The sequence below is a fragment of the Delphinapterus leucas genome, chromosome 13, assembly GCF_059928025.1.
Source record: "Delphinapterus leucas isolate spDelLeu-1000000601 "Yukka" chromosome 13, BTC_Dleu_Yukka2, whole genome shotgun sequence".
NCBI classification, from domain to species: Eukaryota; Metazoa; Chordata; class Mammalia; order Artiodactyla; family Monodontidae; genus Delphinapterus; species Delphinapterus leucas.
The window spans coordinates 55,787,375-55,808,232 of record NC_143141.1 but is presented as its reverse complement, the minus strand read 5'-3'; the positions used below and the strand labels follow the sequence as shown (position 1 = coordinate 55,808,232).

The 20,858-nt window shown below is 36.8% G+C and overlaps 2 protein-coding genes across 2 annotated transcripts in view; both read right to left on the bottom strand.

The window, feature by feature from the left end:
* The window catches only part of STPG4 (sperm-tail PG-rich repeat containing 4), a 44,943-nt gene extending 40,593 nt beyond the window's left edge, over positions 1-4,350 (bottom strand). The window contains exons 1-3 of the mRNA XM_089922493.1: positions 4,330-4,350; positions 2,459-2,515; positions 1,042-1,299 (exon numbers count right to left, since the gene is read on the bottom strand). Coding sequence (XP_089778619.1) covers positions 1,042-1,299; positions 2,459-2,515; positions 4,330-4,350 — 336 coding nt within the window. The remainder of the gene's footprint in view (positions 1-1,041; positions 1,300-2,458; positions 2,516-4,329) is intronic.
* Positions 4,351-8,380: 4,030 nt separating this feature from the next.
* Positions 8,381-16,389, bottom strand: CALM2 (calmodulin 2). Its single transcript, XM_022573911.3, has 5 exons — positions 16,238-16,389; positions 10,549-10,692; positions 10,348-10,454; positions 9,794-9,929; positions 8,381-9,036 (listed from the first exon to the last, which is right to left on the bottom strand). The coding sequence occupies exons 2-5, from the start codon at positions 10,616-10,618 to the stop codon at positions 9,008-9,010; spliced, it is 342 nt and encodes a 113-aa protein (XP_022429619.2). The 5' UTR covers positions 10,619-10,692; positions 16,238-16,389; the 3' UTR covers positions 8,381-9,007.
* Between the last annotated feature and the right edge of the window lie 4,469 nt (positions 16,390-20,858).

Here is a 20,858-nt window from a genome sequence, read left to right as displayed (position 1 = left end):
AGGCCCCAGACAGTGCTCTGCCCCTCCCGTGAAACGCCTCCCTTGGATTCCACCCCCTGAAACCCTGCCCCTCATTCAACGCCAGAGGAGCAAGGTAGACTGGGAAAAGCACCAAATTGGGGCTCAGAAGCTCTCCATTAAAAGTACTGCCTCCGCACTTTATTAGCTATGTGCCTCAGAACCAGTTACTTCGTCTCTATTCACCTCAGTTTTCTCATCTGCAAAATGGGGATTAACATCTGTTTTGCCTATCTCAGAATGCCTGTGACGAACTACTAGGAGAATATATGTGGAAGCTCACAGCAAACCGTTAAGAGTCACACGAATGTCATATGTTATCCAAGGTCCAGCTTGAGTCCTACTCAAACCAGGGAGCCTTCCAGATTTTCAATCCCAGCCCCTGGCATTTCCTCTTACACTATTTATCTCAGTACTTGATCTATGGGCTCTTGTGTTGTTATTTAAATATTTCCAAGTCAGGAACATCTTCCCTCAGAAGAGTCTAGCCCAGGGCTATAAGCAAGCAGTTCTCTGTATTCTCAATGTGATGCATGAACTGGTGAGCTGGGAGTACATCCTGACCCTCCTGGTACCAGGGTGCTCATTTCTACAAGAAATTCTTGCAAAAGCTTCCCTATGGTGTATAGTTATACTCACGCTCTAATAAGAGGACTACTGACTGAAAGGCAAAGTTTTCTCTTTAAAAGAAGAGGGCACACCATATCAACTGCTTGAAGAGACCAGAAGCATGGGCCCATCACAGATAAGACCCCAAGTCAGGGGAATCCTGCCAACAGTTCCCAGCGAGGGAAAAAAAATTTCCCCATGCGCTCACTTTAGGTTGAGGAGGTCTCACGGGGATACACCTTGCTGGATATATTTGCAAATGAGACAGCCCTTTGTTTGATTTCTGGATGAAATAAGGCATTCTACAGGTTTTCAGTTTCTCCTGGGGAAGATACACTCTAAGTATAGAGAATATTTTCCTCAGGGCCTCTTGGTAGCTTTCCCATACAAAGCCAGCTGCTAGTAGTGCTTTACCTGATCTCTGTAAACCAGCGTGCTGGGGTTTGACCGTGGTTTGTCTTTAAACGAGTAGGTGGCCACTTGTTTCTTTAACAAGTCCAAGAAGTCAGGAGGCATGTACTGGGGAAGGTCATTTAGTACCAGATCGTTTCTTTGCAGAAGAGGTGGTTTTTTCCTTCCTTCATTTTTAAAACTGTATGTTGCGATCACTGGATTTAATAGAGATTCTTCAATAAAAGTTTTCAAGTGGTAAGTGCCAGGATTAGGAGTGTTCTGTGGAGAATTGACATCATTTTTAAAGTCAGTGTGTAAACTGGTTAACATCTCTTAAAGCATCATTCTTGCAAAGGTCACTCCTAAGTAGCATTTCTCTTTGTTTTACAGTTTAATAAGATTCTATCAAATAGAGTCAACAGTCCCGCCAGAACAATATTTCAAGACAATCACGATGATTTCCTTTCTGAGACAATTGCTAAATTATAGCAAATGGGTTACGGCCATAGCTGAAGTTTTAACTTTTTAAAAAGCAGCTTCAGAGATACTTAAACTTGAGATTCAATTTGACTGTAAATGTCAGGCCTCTCATGAGACCCCTCAGGATAAGCTTCGTGACTAAACAGAAGTTATCCTACTTCTGCTTAGTAGATACCACGTGTTTCTTTCTAGCCCTCAAGTGGGAAGCTAAAGGATAATAACACGAGACTGAGGATGAATTGGCAGAACACATGGCCTAATTAGTCCCATAAGAGGTTTGGTACTTTCAAATCACTACCACAGTATGGCTGAATGGCCAGACCTGACAGTTTGGTTGCTGCTGCTTTTGTGGCCATCTTCCCACTGAGCACTCAGCTCAGTTCTACCATTAAAATTAGTTCAATTCCAAGGAGGCTTTAGCTCCTGAGGCCCCTCTGTTATAGAAAGGTGTGAACAGAAAATATTTCTGCCATATAGAAACAATGTATCTTGAGAGGCAGATCTTCCAGTCATCTTTCTTTTGTATATTACCGTCTTGTTTTCATACATTGATCATGTTAACAAAAGTTATCATAGACTCTTACTTTTTATCTAAGTAAGATAACGACCAAAATCAAACACATTTCCAGAATGCATGCTTTTTCTTCCTTGTGTAATCTCACCAAGGTCATAAACTAGGTTGACTTTATCAAGATATCCTGTAAAACACCTAGATTCCTAGAGTTGTTTTACTTCCAAGCTTTTACTGCGTTCAAAATTTAAAGTTAGTTTCTCAGTCATATGCTGATACTAAAATTATAAATATGAAATAAGGCCCATGTAGTTTTTTTTAAGGCCCATGTAGATTTGAACAACCATTGTTTTCTTAAAATTAAGTATTAGTGACTTAATCAGGTTAGATTATAATACTAATAAAAATGAGAATACTTTGAATAGGAAAGGAAGAAAATATACATACTGTTAATGCTATTCTCCACCATCCTTCTCTTTCAAAAGATGACTTCCGGCTTGGTTTCTATTAATAAACATAAAATGTGCTTATTCATTTTAGAAGTGATCCCTGGAAGTTAAATATCACTTATAAAACATGTACTTGAAGAAATGGATACCAGTACCAAACTGGTCAGCCTGAATTAAAATAAAAGCTACATAATGATAAATTTTGCCTGTAATATTTCCTTAAATTACTATTTTATGATCTTAAGTGCTTTTTAAACATCTAAATTCCCTTTGGGTAAATTAGAGTAATAAACATCCCCATCTCACAGAGATGTCATGAGAATAATTAGAGGTGAAAAAATTTGGTGCTCTTAGGAAGAAAAGAGTTGTATGAACCCAAAATTGTGTTAGTATAATTGTTATTAAGATTTATGGCTTAGGGAGCTCAAGGTAAAAATGTATAGTCATCAAATTAACGGGATATTGGGATACAAATTCCTGGCGATATGGCAAATGTTGAACACTGCCATTTCCTGGATTTACATATGCTATGACTTGGGCTTGAACTCCAGCTCGGCCACTGGCTAGGAGCACTAGGCAAGTTAACCCTCATGAACCTCAGCTTCCTCTTAGGAATACAAAAAAAGGCACCAGGCCTGGCATGAAAATAAGGCATTGTAAAACCTGTACCCACAACCAGGGCTCAGTAAGTGGCAGCTTTTATTTTTAACATCTCATCTGTCAAGTTAAGAAGCAGATTATTTTGATATTCTTCAGTTTCCAAGGACGCTCTTGTCTTCCATAGTTACACCCACTCATTATCCCATATTTGTTTCAGCTTCACTGTCAACAGAACACGGTTGTTTAGTTTTTTCCTTTTGTGCTATTTCCAGTAGGTAAAAATCATTAAAATATTGAGTTCTACTTTCATTTAGAATACTTTTGTTATTACTATGAAATATAGATTATCTCAAGCAACAAGGCATTAAAAATAATAATCTAATCAGTCAACAGATATAATTAATTATTCCTGTCTAGCAACTTATAGCCACTTACAAGTACCCTTGGGCTTTAGTTTTACTATGAAATATAGGCATTTCCCTAAAAAAGCATTGTTTCATACGCACTGCTAAGTCTGAATTTCTTCCTATACATTCCCTTTATTAGATTTATGTTGAATCTTCTCTGTTGCACATATATAGTCACAGAAATCAAACTTTTTCAGGCAGGTCGAGACAGGTCTCCACCTCTACCTAGGACCAAGGAAATGAGGTGGGAAGGGAGAAGTAAACATGATACATCTAAAGGAAGGTAATTGACAGCTGCTGTTTTGTTTTGCCCAAGACAGGTGATCTCAACTTCACCTATTCTCCCACTTCCAATTCACTTCGGGGTGAATCACTTTACACAAGACGGGCTAGACATCCCTTGCCCAAATTTATTTAAAAACTAAACAAAGATACTTTCAAATATTTTATAAATACTAAAGTAGGAAGCAGGGCAAAAACGTGTCCAATAGACTAAGGAAGGACAAACGCATTCTCTCGGCAGAGGGGAAAATGAAAGAAATCTAATTACCCTATTAAAATAGTTGTCCAGTGCAATTAGCAGCAGGTAAGGGGGTGGGGGGAACAACACAGAAAACAAAGGGCGAATGTGAAGGATAAGGGAAAGCGAGGGAAGAGGAGAGCAAACGAAGTGGCACTCAAATACCGATCGGGAAGAAAGGACCGCAGGCGCCGACGTGAAGAAGCGGAGGGGCGCCAGAGCCCGGGATTAGAGAGAGGTGGGACTTGGGGCGGAGCTCGGTGAGGGGAACTTTGTTGTGGAGGTGGGAGGGCAGGGAAGGAAGGCGGTACCGAGGCCGCCCCGCCTCCCTTCTTCCCTTACTGCGGCAGAGGCGATGGCCATGATTGGCTGGTCCATTGCTGCCGCCTCGCTCCCTAGGCCGAGGCTGGCGTCCGGTTGCCAGGAGGCGCCTCAGTCTGCCGGTTCCTGAGCGTGCGCAGGGCACCCGTCAGGTTCGTCTCCGGATGCGGGGGAAGGGAGGCGAGCACACGCTTGAAGGGCCCGCAGCAAGCCTCACTCAGAGGAAATGGGTCGAGACCGTCAGGCACATGCGTGGTAAGGAAACCTAAAGAGCGCGGGAGTCACCAGAGAGCCCTCGGCAACAAGTTTCTGCGCCAAGGGAGGCCTGCAAAGGCTAAAGCGCCCCAGGATCTCCATCAGCCCTTTCCCAAATCACCTCATGCTTGATACGCATAGATTTAAGGCAAAAATCAACCTCAGCACCCACTTTATTTTTTGAATTTTTTTATTTTTTTATACAGCAGGTTCTTATTACTTATTTTATACGTATTAGTGTATACATGTCAATCCCAATCTCCCAATTCATCCCACAACCACCTCCACCCCTCCGCCACTTTCCCCCCTTGGATAGCACCCACTTCCTAAGATTGTTTCTAAACTCCTCCAGATGGAAATTCTGGGGGTGTCACTTTTGAGAAGTGGAGTGAGTACTAGACACAACAGGCTGTAAAACCACGGATTACCTTTTACCATCCGTATAGACCCTCTTCATTTTCAACCTCTCCTGGCTGTAGCTTCTCAACCTATAAACATTACCATCTTTAAAAACAAACGTCCCCTTAAGCGTAACAATTCCATTTTATGGAGTATCTGCTGTGTTCCAGATATTTCACACATATTTAATCCTCAAAACGACCCTGTGAAGTAGGTGTTAATCCCATTTATGAACAAGGAAACACGCTTCCTTGGACAGTTTAGCATAGCTTACTCTGCATCACACAGAAGTGGCAGAGCCAGAGTTCAAATCCAGATCTGACTCCAGTGCCCCACTGTCCACTACACCACGAAGTTTCTGCTTCCGTTCACAAACTTTCAAGAGTAATGTGGATTCAATACTTTCCTAAAACCATCTTAATCTGACATGTGCAGGCACCTTTCAGTTAAAATTGCATTTAGTAACTAAGCTAGCCAGTTATCTAGTTGCCAAATCCAATGGGGATTTTTCAGGCTTTTAGCAAACTTGACCTCTATTTGTCATCATTGCATTGATTATTCCTCTCCCTGGCTGCATTTGCTGATTTATTGTGATTCTTTGTCTATAAGGAGGTGATAATATATTGGTACCTACATAGGGTGATTAACTTGAGTGAAATGTCTGGAACCACATCTGGCACAATGCATTCAAAACATATAATCACTGCCTTTAGGACAAAAGCAAAATTTACAAATTTACAATCCAGTCTCACCTCATTAGAACCTCATGATCTGATGTATACTTGCAAATCCCAAACATGCCATCTTCACACTTCTATTGTCTCCCCATATGCTAGCCCTTCTGCTTGAAATACTATTCTCTTCTTCAGTGGCCTGGCAAACCTCAAGGGTCAGCTCCTCTGAGAAGTCCTCCTAGGCCTAATCCCTCGTACCCCTAAGGACCCTGTTCCTCTCTTTACTGCACTGTGACAAATCATGTCTCCCCCCTAATTTTAAACATATCCAGAACACAGGTTTTTGTCTTAATTCTCAGCCCTTTGAACACAGGAAGAATTAAATATTTGTTAAGTTTTCCTTTTATAAATAAAACCAGAGGATGGACTACAGTAGTGGTTTTCAAAAACTAATGTGCATACAGATACCAGGAAATAATGTTAAAATAAAGATTCTGATTGAGATTCTAGGGCAGGGCCTAACCCTCCGCATCGCTAACAAGCTCTCACAGGTGATTCTGCAGGTGACTTTCTGAGTAGCAAGAGACAGGAGGACGCCATTAAATTTCTCTTGAAATACTGGGATTCTGAATTCAACACAGCCTTAAAAATAGCAGGAAAAACGGGGAGGGGAGGAGCCAGGCACCAGGTTTGAAATCAAAAACTGAAAAAGACCAAGAGACAAGTAAAAAACAGAACTTTCACAGAACTGATTAAGCCAGTCCATCACTGTACCTCATTTCATTTTCTTATTTTGGCTCAGCCTGTAAAACTGGCTCAGCAGACTAGGGACTGGTACCCTAGAGACTGAATATGATGAAAGGTACAGAGAAGTCCAGAAACCCATGCACGGTGTGAAATATAAGGAAACACCTAGATGAGAAAATAGTTTTGGGTATCGCAAAAATAGAAACAGCATGGGTAAATGATTTCAAGGACTTCACCAATAAAGCAGACTAAGTATGCAGAATAAACAAAATGTCCCCTTAAGAAAACACTGTCTTGCATAATATCACTGAGAAAAATTTAAGATTTATTTTCAGGTTATCATTACAGCAGTTTTAAAGGGGGGAACCATTTCTCTTTGCAAATACGAGACTACGTAGAGATCAACAGTGCCTCTGCCACGCATCAGATTTTTAATAAAAATTCTAGGTAAAATACTTCATATTCTACATATTCCAGGATCACTTTTAACTGCAACAGTGATGTTTAGGTTAGAATCATCTGAAAGCAAACATACTACAGACAGTATTTGGAAAAAGAATCATCAATTACCATGATGCTAATATAAAACAGGTAACACGGGTAAGATTTGAAGATAAGGTAATTATAGTCCTGATTTAAGATTATGTAATGCTTACTGTGTGATTTTCATGAAGATTACAAGAATATAAAATCAGTAACATGATACACAAAGTACCCCAAAGATGTGTTTTCCCCTTCCACCTTGTTATCAACAACTTTACTTCAAACTATTGGAACTGCAAAAGCACCAATATTAACTTTGCCCAATTCCCTCATTTTACAAGGATCATAACTGATTTAACAGCATAGATTGAACACTTAATGCAAATACCAGGAACTATGCTAAGTGCTTTACCTAACATTATTATAAAAACAAAGTTAGAAACCAGCTGGGTAAATCACACCCATTTTACAGGTAAGATAACCGAGGCTCAGGTAATACTGACCTCTTCAAAGTTATACAGAGCAATGATCTGAATACTGTTGCAATGAAACTCCAAAGCCCATGTTTAATATTCTGGAGATCACTGTGCCTCAACAGCTCGACACATGAATCTTCTCCCACCTTTGACTAAACTCTTATCTAATGAAGCTCTTCCTAATTAGTACTGCCTGCCTATCAATTCCTGTTAACTTCCCTCATCCTACCTAAAACATACTTAACTCTTTTCCTTCACTGACCATCCAGTCTTCCATTTTCCTGTAGAACTAGTAACAGTGATATTAAAATAGTCAAAGATGCACAGTAAACAAATTGCGCCCCTGGGAAATTAAAAACCTTGTGGCTGTAATAATCAAGTAACAATTATACTTAAATGTTTTAATCTTGGCTCTGCTTTGCTATGCAATCTTTCCTTAAGTATTTAAAAGGTAGTTAGAAAAACAGAAACCCTGAGTAGTTTACAGAGTAAGCAATAGTTTAGAAGCAAGCAAATACTAAAACAAGGTTTAGTTACTGTCAACCCACTACTAAAGATACCTTATTTGTAAAAGTATGTTGCAGACAGGCAGGCACAACTGAAAATTCTCCTTTGTTTTCTGGTAGCAGAATTAAAAAGCACTGAGTAAAACATTAAAAAATAGAGGCAAAACATAATGACCCACCCCCATTTGGATTTTTTGTGTTTTTAAACACAAACATTTAAAAAAATCACTGCATGGCTGAAGTCTATATGGATAAACAAATGCCAAAGTTGAAAAATATATTAAAAAGGTAGGCAGCAACACTGAACACCTACCTTATGCCAGTCCCTATGCTAGGTACACTTACAAAACGTTTCTTAATCTTTCACTTAAACCTTTTGAAGGAAGTATAATTTAAAAACCAAACAGTCTTAAGTAGTCAAAAAAATTACTTATCTAAACTTAAATTATACCAAGTAGAAACCACCTCCCCACTTGATTCTCAAAATTATTTAACCTCAAGTTAAGTAAATGACTCAGATTCAGAGCAACAGTTGGGTAAATTGTAATTTTTTTATTGGAAAACAAATATACAACTTGGAATGGATTTGAGGCAAATTGTGCCATAAGCAGATTTTCTTTAAGTGGCTAAAACAAAGTTTAAAAAGCAAGTAACAATAAAAGAAAATGTTTCTGGTACAGGACCAGCAGTACAAAAAAATAGTGTACGAGTACCTGGATAAAACACCCGTTTTGCAATAGTGCAACTTTTAAGTACATATTGTTGACTGTCCATAGTCCACGCAGAGTTACAACTCCACACTTCAACAACAACATGCTGACAGTTCCTAAAGAAAACTACTTAAAAAAAAAAAAGGCATAACCCAGATGTTCCCTCATTTGACCAACTCCATCTAAGTTTAGATGTGCAGAAGGGCTTATTAGATATATCCAGAGTAAGCCACATGCAACATGTTACTTGATCAATTTTTCTAAAATAAGGTTTCAGGACAATGACAGTAAGATAAGGGAAGAAAACATGGAGGAATGAAGTCCTAATTACTATACATGCATATTTTTTTTGACAATAGGGGGGAAACCTTTTACAGATAAGTTACAAACAAAGAAAAGGCAAATAAACAATTTTGTACAAGAAATTTAACACATTCTGTACAATGTCTTCACTTTGCTGTCATCATTTGTACAAACTCTGAAAAAGAAGTACACAAAAAATGTTGAGTCAGAAGTACACAAAAATGTTGAGTCAATGGCAAAAGTCTGACAAAACCAATCACATTTACTCAATCACTGAGCAGTCTCCATTCCCCTTTCTTTCCTCAAAATTATCATGAAGTACAGAAGAAAGCTAGTTTACTGCCAAGGCTGGACCTTCATAAACCAAAATTATTTATGATTATTAATGAATAAACCAAATTAATGCTTTAGATAAGCTATTACAAATAAAAAGCATTCTTGCTCTTAGTTCAATATCACATATGATACTTCTGAACTGAAGCATGTATAATTTTAGACTTAAAGCTAATTAGAGGGAAGGAAAATCCAATGAAAGAAAGTCACCTTAACTTTGAGGATCTTGAAATAAGTTTGAAGAAGCTTTTCACACTGTTCCACAATTGTTAACAAAAATTGTTTTATCATAATTTGGAGTGTAGTGCTTCTCAAACTTTAATGTGCATTATGAAATCACCCAGGAATCTTATTAAAATGTAGATTCTAAGTAAAGCGACAGGATCTGATAATAAAAAAGCTCTCAGGTGACAATGATGTTGCCTAATCTGTGCACAACACTCTGATAGCAAAAGGTTGGTAAATATCAGTAACTGTTTTAGCATCTCCAATTCTGGTGGTGGGGGGAATGTCACTAATTTTGACCTATCAGATACCTAACAAGAACCTCTACCTTAAAGTCAAAACACAGAATACGGCAGTGACAATGAAAGACTTACCTTCATAGTTTACTTGCCCATCACCATCGATATCTGCTTCCCTGATCATTTCATCAACCTCTTCATCTGTTAACTTCTCTCCAAGGTTTGTCATCACATGGCGGAGCTCTGCTGCACTAATATAGCCATTACCATCCTACAAAAAAATGTAGTAAAATGTCTAAGCAAAATTATAGACGTAACGAGTTGGAATAGAAGTTTATTAAACTTCACATTAGGGAGCAAAATATACTTTAGTAATCTGTACAAACTAAAGAGAGTTTACAAATAGCTGACCTATATATTAAATGGCACTGAGAGTCAAGCAGGATATTCTATATTGAAATCACAATTTCTTGGTTCCAAAGTCAAGTGATGCCTCTTTCGCTACAAAACTAACGCAATATATATGTTATTTGGAAACCTCCATCTACACTGAATTCTTAAAAAGCTTTTGCTTGATATTAAAATATGTTGGTAAATCATCAGAAAAACAAGTCTTCACAGATTAAGAGGTCCTGGTATCTTTTTATCCTCAAATTAAAATTGAACAAATCCAGTCTTTGGATACTTACCTTATCAAACACACGGAATGCTTCTCTAATTTCTTCTTCACTGTCTGTGTCTTTCATTTTTCTTGCCATCATTGTCAGAAATTCCGGGAAGTCAATTGTGCCATTACCTGAAATGGTTTGTTTAGTTGAAACATTACAACAGAACTTAAATGCCACTTCTTCAACTCCCCCTTCCCAAACCCTGAAACTAAAAAGACTTACCATCAGCATCCACCTCATTAATCATGTCCTGTAACTCTGCTTCTGTGGGATTCTGCCCAAGAGACCTCATTACAGTTCCCAATTCCTTTGTTGTTATAGTTCCATCACCATCCTTGTCAAATAGTGAAAAAGCTTCTTTGAATTCTGTTTGAAAGAGAGACCACAATCCAAATGTACAGGTTAACAATAAAAAAGTAACCTCCTAAATGAAATGTATTCATCAACCGTCAAAGCAAACATATATAGAGAGATAGGACCTGAAATGGGATTTTGATTCCTGAAGGATTAGGTGGGGAAACCTTGTGGTATTTCAAACATTTTTAGCTAATCATATGCTCATGTATTGATCTGAGAGTTTTTTCATCTAAAATCTTACAGGGAACTTCAAAATCTAGTCCAGATAAGAGTCAAATTATTGTTGAAAGAGGAAAACACTCAAAGCCCCAGATGACTGGCTTCTCTATTTTCTGTTGAAGCTGCTCTGTGGAACACAACTCAAAATTACAGATCTAACCTATACTCAGAATAGAAAAGGAAAACTACTGTTACTAAATACATACTTCTATATAGCAACTGTACTACTTACAGTAATCCCCAAAGTTTAAATTAAGTCTATTTAATCACCTACTAAATTAAAAAGAAAAAAATTTTAATTTCAGAACAACCTGCAATAGGCCAGCTTCCTTTTCTGGAAGATAGAAGGGACCAAATAATCTACAATGATGTTAACAATGGGATGATCAAGATATGAATGGCCAGTTTTAACTAAGTACTGTATCACTGAAAACAAAATTTAGACCTTTCTTCAGAATATAAAATCCCAAGCTTATAATAGAGTGAGATATATTATTGCCTAAAATCTTTTCGATCTTCTTGTGAAATTATGTTGCTTTCAATTCACCACTAGATTACATGGAAAGCTACTGGAGCAACAGTCCAGAATACCTGAATATAGAGAAACTAAAGCAGAGATTTAATTTGGTAGTGCAAGGGCATATAAGTGAGCTAGTTAACAAAGCTAGCAAAGATATTAGGCCCAGTCAGCAAGCAAACACAAAAGCATACAGCACAGAAGCTAAAAGCGGACTTTGGAACTCAACTGCCTGGGCTAAAAAATTCCAGCTCTGCTACTTACTAGTAATATAAATAACCTTGGGCAAATTTTCTGCCTCAGCTTTCTCATGTGTGTTAAGTGGGGATAATTGTACCTACTTCCTAAATTTAAGAATTAGGATAGGTAAAGCACTTAGAACTATGCCTGGCAAATAAGTACTTAATAAATGTCGAGAAAAAGATGGTCTCATTTTCCTGCAGCATCCACAGCTACACTGGAAAACTCTCAAACTTCTCATGGCTTTCACAACAGTAATTTACCTTCTACCTCCTACTGCCAAAGGGTCTTGCTCCTATTTGTCTCTTACATATAGATGTGACCAATTTTCTTATCCTTTTTTCTCTCCTCGGCCATCTCATCTGTGCCCACTAATAATGAAGACTTCACATCTTTAGTCCACTCATCACTCTCAACATAATATTTTTATTTCTCACTCCTACAGGACATCTTCCCTGGCTGACCTCAAGAAGACTTAATGAAAATCAATTCTGTACTCCTCAGCAACCCTAGGAATGCAAACAAAAGCCACCTTACCTTAATTCTTTTTCCCTGAAACCTGTCAAGGCCTGCTGAATTCTGCTATTTAAATACTGCCTGATTCTTTGCTCATCTCTACATCCAACATTTTGGCTAATGACCCTATCATCTTTTATCTGGACTATCACAATAGCCTCCAAATGGATTCTTTATTTAAAATTACCCACACAACTACCTGAGTCCTATTACCTTTTGGGATTATCGCATTATTTTCTTCTGCTTTGATTGTTTTAATTGCTTAGCTTTAGACCAGGTATCACTGACTAGTTACAGTTTGCTACACTCAGTAAGTAGTAAGTGCCACTTACTACTACTGAGTGCTAAACATTCCACTTCATTTAAATATTACTTGTCTTCAGAGGAACTCACCTGATATCAGAAGCTTAGTACCAAACTACTGACTGATCTTAAGAAAATATGCAGTACTAACCTAGACCAACCCAATGACAAAAATAAATCAGAGTCCTACAAATAGCAGAATTTGATGAAAACATTTCCATTTTACACTCAGGTTTTTTAAAAAAACAGGATGTACAAATACTGTCTAGAAATATATAAACTATTAGGTTCGGAACACAGTAGCATCTATCACCTAATAACTTAGGCTCCAAGAAAATTAAAGTACTTAGAGATTTGTATTTATTTACATTACATTGTCTACTATAATACAGTTATCGTGTAACACCACCATCATGTACAAAAATTCCCAGTATAACTAGCCATAATCATTTTACTACGTGATTTAACTTAAAGGACAAATTCTGAAAGATGCATGCTATAAGTTTATGTATGTGTGTTCTAAATTTCAAGAAGTTTAAACATCTAATAACTCTTAAAATATTTGCTGGAATAAGTGAAAAGCAGAAAATAAAACCATTTCTATGCTGTAACTAGTGTTTACTTCATGCATACAAAAAGGAACGAATAAAAATACTTTGAAGGTCAAGGTTTATTCCAAATCTCTATTTGTATTTTTACACTAAAGAGGCACAAACACCTGCAAAAACTTAAAATAATAAACTGAAAAGTACAATTTTATTTCACCTGCTTTTATAGCTCTCCACCTGTGCTTCAGAACAGTTTAATCTTAATGTATAGAAGCATATCATTCTAAACAGTTATTTCCCAGGAATGAGTTGAATATAAACCTAGGAGTCAAAACCTCAATTCACGATAAGAAAACAGGTCCTGAATGTCACAGAACAGCTATCTGCAACATAATTGATGGAACCTCCCCAAATCCATTCTAGTTATGCCCAAGTTGAAACTTTCAGAAATCATACTATTACTTGTTTTATTTGTTCATTAGCAACCCCAGGATACCTTTCTAAATATTTTTTACATAAACTTATAATTCTATTAAAACAGGTCATCATAAAACAATCACAAGAAAAATCAAATGCCTGTTTATCAATTTCTATTTATTTATAAAAATTCCGAACTTATTAATCCTTTAAAGGCCGTGTACCAAACCTTTATTGTTGAGTAAGATTAGTTTTTTATCAAATAAGTTTTATCCCTACACTGAACTTTAAAAGTTTAATGGTTTAGGCATAAATTTCTTTAAAGAAAAAAATTATTTTTCCTTTAAATATTAAATACCAACAACTAATGGCATCATGGCAGAGTCATCAACAAAACTAACTTGTTAGTGATGTCACACTAGACTGTTCTGGATTGCTCTTTAAGACCAAGGTAACGTAAACAACTCTAGAACTTCACCTAAACAATAAGCATACTTTTTTCTAGACTTATTTGTTAGAGGAATTTCAAATCTGAAGTAGTAATGATTACCAGATGAAGATAAAGCCAACTGAAAAAGTACCTTAGTATATTCAGCCTTGCATTATATGTATGAAGCTCGTTAGCATAAGTAGAGCTAAGACTCTAAGATATTAACTGGTTACCAGCAATTACAATTTACCAGATTAAAAATATTTTTTGCCTTCACCTCAAAGGTAGGTATTGAGAGGGGACTTTGGGAGGAGGCAGAATAATTCTTAGGAATAGGGTAGGTACTGTTCTAGAACATATATGTGTGACACACCTCTTTGAAAATTTATCTATTCAAAGAAATATTTATTCAAAGTTTAAGGGAATTTAATAAAACTGTAAATGGCAAAAAAAAAAAAAAAAAAGAGAAATATTTATTCAGTCCTTACTGTGTGGGAGGTACTGGGATACAAGAGTAAATAAAAAGGTCCCCAATTTCACAGGACTTTTATTTTAATAGCATAAAAGCTTTGGCTCCTCTACCTTAAAGGTTCACTAAACCTAGGGTCCAAGAACAGCTTTATTAAAAGCCTAGGAAAAGGCAGGGTATGGAAAGAACCTGAAATAGATTTTCCTACCACTCTCACTAGAAATTTAATTGTATGATAGGAACCAATGAAAAGACAGAATTTATCTTAAAGACAATGTTCCATGAACTACAAGTATTCTTCACAAAAATGCAATCAGCCAGAGGATTGAGCCTCTTATATTAACAGACACAAACTAGTTGCATGTGTGTTTGGGAGAGGAGTAATGAGCATCAACTATGTGACTGGCACCTTGAGGAATACATTTTCTATCCTGAAGTGAACATGCTGTGCCATGCAGAACTACCTGACTTGGACAACCGAGAAATGAAAGGCAAAGACAGGTGTATTAGAAAAGGTAAGAACTTAAGAGTGGAAATAATACCCCAAGTCATTTCCTCAAGACATTATATAGAAAACTATTCCAGAATAATCTACATTTCATCAATACACTTATATATGAAGAAAGAAATTATTTCCAAAGCTGTGCTTGACTACTTCAACACACCCTATACGTGCAAGTTTACCAACCCTAAAAAGCAAATTCCCAGTTTAAGTCAAATGCACACAGTAAGAAATAAAAATAAAACCTGCTTAAATTGGTCCTTAATGCTAATAGCTTTCTACTTTACACAGTCCTAGCAAATACTATTTTGTGATGAGTACTTGAGGAGACTAATGATTTCTGGCTCCACCAAATTTGTGTATGAGGGGTGGAGCTTACTTTAAATGGGCTACATAGCTCAGTTCCAACTGGGTTTCTCAGTTTATTCTAGCATTAAAAAAAAAAAAAAAGCTTTAGTGATTTTGAGCTCTTGAAATTCCTTGCCTACCAGGAAAACTATGGCAGTCAAAACTGCTTGATGCTTTTGTTAATAAGTCTATAAATCAAAGTCAACGAATAGAGTTTGAAAAGCATTTCAACACTGCAATCAAAAAAACAAAACACCATTTATTAAGTTTCCCCAACATTTTGATGTTAACTAGCCATCTCAAAGTAGTAGAATAAAATCAAAAGTACTAATGGAAAAAAAAAAAAGTACTAATGGTTTGGCATATTAACAACATCTCATCAAGTTTTATGTAGCAATTTCACATACTTCCATAGCAAATCAAAGGATACAAAACTTAAAACTGATTTCAACAGCTGTCACTGCTTTTTAAGATAAAATTCAAATGACTACATCTGTAAAGTAGAATGCTAACTTTTGGATCTAAGTTTTTCACTAGAGAAATGGTTATTCCCTGAATGACCATATATGCAATTCTAAAGTTAAAATATTAGCTACTTTAAACCAGGGTAAATTCAACATTCATTTTCTGATTTTACATTTCGAGTTACCTATTAACTATTATTTGGCCTCTTTTCCTATGGAGACTGATATGAAGCTGAAGTGTTAAAAACTGCCCAGAATTCATGTTTTACAGCAAGATAATCTCTAAGAAAAACAAAGACCACCCCTACCAGGCTCAAAAGTATATCTACATAACCTAAAAACATGTCTTTAATTACAGTTAGCCCCACACATCTTTCATAGTCAAGTTTACTTTCTCACTTGCCAGAGTAGGTTCAATTACTGTATTACACTCATTTGTTACCATATACTACATAGATCAAAGTTAATTCTGTCATACAAGTACCTTATTTATTTTTTTTTTTACAAGTACCTTATTTTGAGAACAGCGAATCAATTTATAATAAAATCCGATGGGTATAATCTAGTAAGTAATTTCTCACCTGCAATCTGCTCTTCAGTCAGCTGGTCAGCCTACAAAGAGATCAAAGAAATAGTTAAGTGGCTTTAGAGTATGTAGTTTAACACTTACAGAAACAAGTTTAAAAACATTCAAGGTGGGACCTCCCTGGCAGTGCAGTGGTTAAGAATCCACCTGCCAATGCAGGGGACAAGGGTTTGACCACTGGTCCAGGAAGATCACACATGCTGCGGAGCAACTAAGCCCGTGTGCCACAACTATTGAGCCCATGTGCTGCAACTACTGAAGCCCGTGTGCCTACAGCCCGTGCTCCACAAGCAGCTGCCACAATGAGAAGCACGTGCACCGCAATAAATAGCCAGTGTGCGCCACAACTAGAGAATGCCCGCATGCAGCAACGAAGACCCAACCCAGCCATAAATAAATAAATAAATATTAAGAACAAAAAAAACATTCAAGGTTCACCCTGTTCCATAAACTTTAGTTCAACACTCCTTAGTACCAAACACAGGTGGGCAGAAAATGCACACATCTTATCTTCAAAGCTAAGCTAACTTGCCCCCAAGTTTAAGATATGAAAATATTTCAGAATACGTTTGAAAGTCTAATTTTACACAAATTTTTAAAAAGCAAATCTAGCACACTAGAAAGTTTAATTGGAATTGGTATTCTTCTAAAGCAAGGATAGATCCAATAGAAATGTTTCCTTTTTCAAAATTAAGATATCTAAACTTAAGCTCACCTCCTCAGGTAAATACAAACCATTAATACCAGAAATCTCCATTGAATCAAAAATAATGAACAAGGACTACATTTAAAATTCCCCTGTAAGTGGCTAAATACTTCACTTGGACATTTTCCAAACCTCAACAATAACAACAAAATTACTAAGCAAAACTACCAAAAAGACAAAAATCCAAGCTGTCCTGGTTGGAGCAACATGAAAAGTACCAGTTTTTACTCCTCCTCACCTGTCATGCAACTGCAGAGAATCCAGGATTCTGAATATTTGAAGTACATTACTTACAAAATGTTAAGTCCAGCTACTTATTTTCTCTTGATGTTTGAAATTCCAAAGTGAGCATAAGATTTGTGATGTTTTTAGCAAATGGAGAAACGTTACTTGTTTTTACTTTAAAAAAAAACACATTCAGGCACTTGCTAAAACCCATTATATATGTTGTTTTTATTCAATCTTCACAACAACCCTTAATGGTATTAGTAATATCATTAATACCCTATCTTACAGATGGGGAGAGAGGCTCAGGTTAAATTTCAGTGAGCGGGAGTACAAAACTACTAACTAGTAGAGTCAGAATTAAACACTAAGGTGTCAGACATATTCAATACCTTCAATTTTAAATTCAGAGCACACCACAATATAATAAAAATACTTGCAAAATAACATGCCTCCTTGTTCTTCATGTGGCCTTCACCCTTGGACATTTCATTGCTTATTGGTACATATATCCAGAGACACTGACAAGAAATAGCCTCCTAGCTAATATTCCTACTGACAGAAGTCAAGTGTACTATGATTAATCCATTCACTTACTGGTATGAGAAGAATAATAAACACTGCCTGGTTTCCTTCATTTTAAGTGAACACACCCCTGGAAAGGATATACCTTAATACAGGATAGCATCACATTTTTTTCTCTAGGAGACAGCATGAGAACATTTGAGAAAAAACCCAGAAAAGAAGAAGTTTCTTTCCCTGATAAACAATTTTGACTTTACCTTGATGCAAACTCAACTCGTTGCGTTAGAAAAAAAGCCAATAGTCTAGTAACTTAAAACTGAAGAGCCAATAATTAAGCTCAAATGCAGAAGTTTATAAAATAAAAATTATCTACTTTTTCCCTTACAAATCCCAATCCTCCAAGTATTTGGTATAAAATCAGTCGATTGTTTTCTCTAGGAATAAGATTTAAAACCCAGGAAATCCACTGAGTTAATTTTTACTTTGTTAGAGGCTATAGATGATTTACTTTTAGTCTCATTCCATTCTGCTGGACGTCTATCATTTTTGAAAGAAGGGCAACATGGCATGGTGGAAGAAAAAAGCATGGTGCTTTGAGTCATCACCAGGCTAGTATCCCAGCTCTGCCACTCAATAGCTGTGACCTTGGACATGTTACTCAACCTCTCATTGTCAACTTCACCTGTGACACAGAATATTAATACCTACCTTGAAGGGTTATTGTGCACAGTAAGTGAGAAGCTATGTAAAGGGCTAGCCCAAAGAGTTCAGTGATAACTATTTTATATAAATTAATTAACCAAAGAACCTACAATGTAATGTTAAACACCAACCTGACTAGGTCAACTTCCACACAGAAGGTAGACAGGTGGGGCATTATCAAGCCCTTTACAGCAACCTCACCACATTCCATGTTAACTTTAAGATGAGAAAATCTACTTCCACAAACTGAAACCATAAGGTGCAAGCCCACGGACAGATGTGGCAAGACATCAGTTTAGGACTAGTTAAACCAAATGTGTGGAAGACACTGCAGCACATGTGAAAGCTGAAGGAATGACTGCTACGTGCAGAAACAGCAGGGATTTTTCTCTCGACAAGTTGTGCGGGAAGAGATTTTGAGAAGACTCATTTGTATGAAAGCTGAGAAGGCCTCAGGAAGAAAACTTTAAAATTATCCAATTTTGCTCGTAAAGTCAAAATTTTAATGGCCCCACACCATCCTGTCTGCGATCTCAGTAAAGATCACAAATGAGCTTCAAGGAATAAACAGAAGACTAAGTTACATAGCCTGAAAGTGCTGGATATTGCTTGTAATGTTTCAGGAAACTTAAAGACAATTTTTTTGTATTTACTACTAACCCAGAGTTCAAGGTTTTAAAATAACCTTTATCAGCAACATTCAGATTAAAGCCTACTAAAAGCAAGAACACAAAGCTCCCTAGCACTGTAATTTGTAAGCCTTTTCCAAGAAATACAAATAAATTTGGTTCTTATTTCTGTCTATGGAGAGAGTCATTTTCTTGGTAGAAGAACTAGAAGAATTATACTTTTGGGAAAACTCAAGCTCATCAAAATGTGTGTTCGTCTCAGTAAATAACTCACTAGAGAGATGACTAGTTCTTACTCCTTTGTTTCTACAAATACAAATATTGATGTAATTCTTCCTGTTGCTCCTGTCAACTCTAGAGAAAGCTCCTAGGCATCAGTACACTCTCAGGTTCCACCTCAGACCTACTAGACTAGAATCTGCATTTTGGAGAAATGCAGGTGATTTGTCAACACTGAGAAAAACACTACTAATCTAGACTACATGTGTGACCTTAAGGAAATTACATACCTATTAAACATTTCCCAAATGGCATTCAAAAGTAGGTATGGATACCCTTGGAGTATATCTAGTGAAAGGTGGTATAAAAATAATCCAAAATTTATATCGGAGTAAGTTTATCAGTCCATAGGCTTGAAATGAAACAAACTTCCACCCTTCATTGATTCCTGTTTACTCCAAGTGCTACTTAGATACAACAAAGGCTTCATAAGTAAAAATTTTTCTACAATTTCAGAAATCAGGGTATTTGTTTTATCTATATCAAAAGCAATCTCAGTAGAGTTTAAGATACCTTTCATTCTCATAGAACAGCACTTATACGGCATCTTGGCCCCAAAGAGAAAACGCCAGAAGACATTACTTCTTAAAAATTACCTTTACTAAAGACCTAATTTGATCAGTCTAGCCGAATCTAGAACTTTCTATATTTTAATAGAGCCTTGGTGAATTTCTTCAGTCTAGTAGAAACAGATCTTCTTGCTGTTCGATGGGATATTTAATTAGACTGAAGTGACCAAATTTTCTACTTCTTCACATCTTTTACTTATCACCCCAGCCTCAAGTCTTCGTAATGCAATCAATCTCCCTTCAATGAGCATGCCATCAACTATATGTAAACCCAAGAGCCATGTGAGCAAACTTATTCCACTTCCACATCAAATACATGTTCATTCTTTGACTTTACAGAGTCCTAATTTTAAATCGTCAGGTCTTATAATTATAAAATTACCTGAGGACAATTCCCAAATTAGTTAACAACGACTGTCAATTTAACTAACTGAAACCCCCCCCAAACATCAACGATGTGAGCAGTAACTACAAAAGCCTACCCTTGGCAAAGGACCCCGAAGGGTAGATACAAACTCTATGCCTCACCAAGACACTCCATTTGAGCTCTTGATTCAATTATCAGACTGATCAGGAAGAAACCTTACCTTCATATGAGAAATAAAAAAAAAAAATTTACCCCACAATTTTGAATCTTAATTACATGCCTATAGTATACACCTTGTTTCACCTAAAAGTAAACTCAACCAGCACATTCAAATTTACAATAATTTAGAATATCAAGATAGAAGAGTACATCAAACAAATGCGAACTCCTCTCCCCACACCCATACATGGTGGAGGTTTCAGCTGGCAAGGATTCCCAACTGTTTAAGATGTCACCTTGCCTCCTGGACACACCCATCTCCCGTAACCACTTGGCAGAAGAAACGACAAAATAAGTATTGCAAATTACCGCCCTCATTAGTTGTTTTTAAAAAAAAAAAAACAAAAAAACAGGAAAGAACTGGAGTTCCGGTCTCTAGTGACAGGAAAATGCTT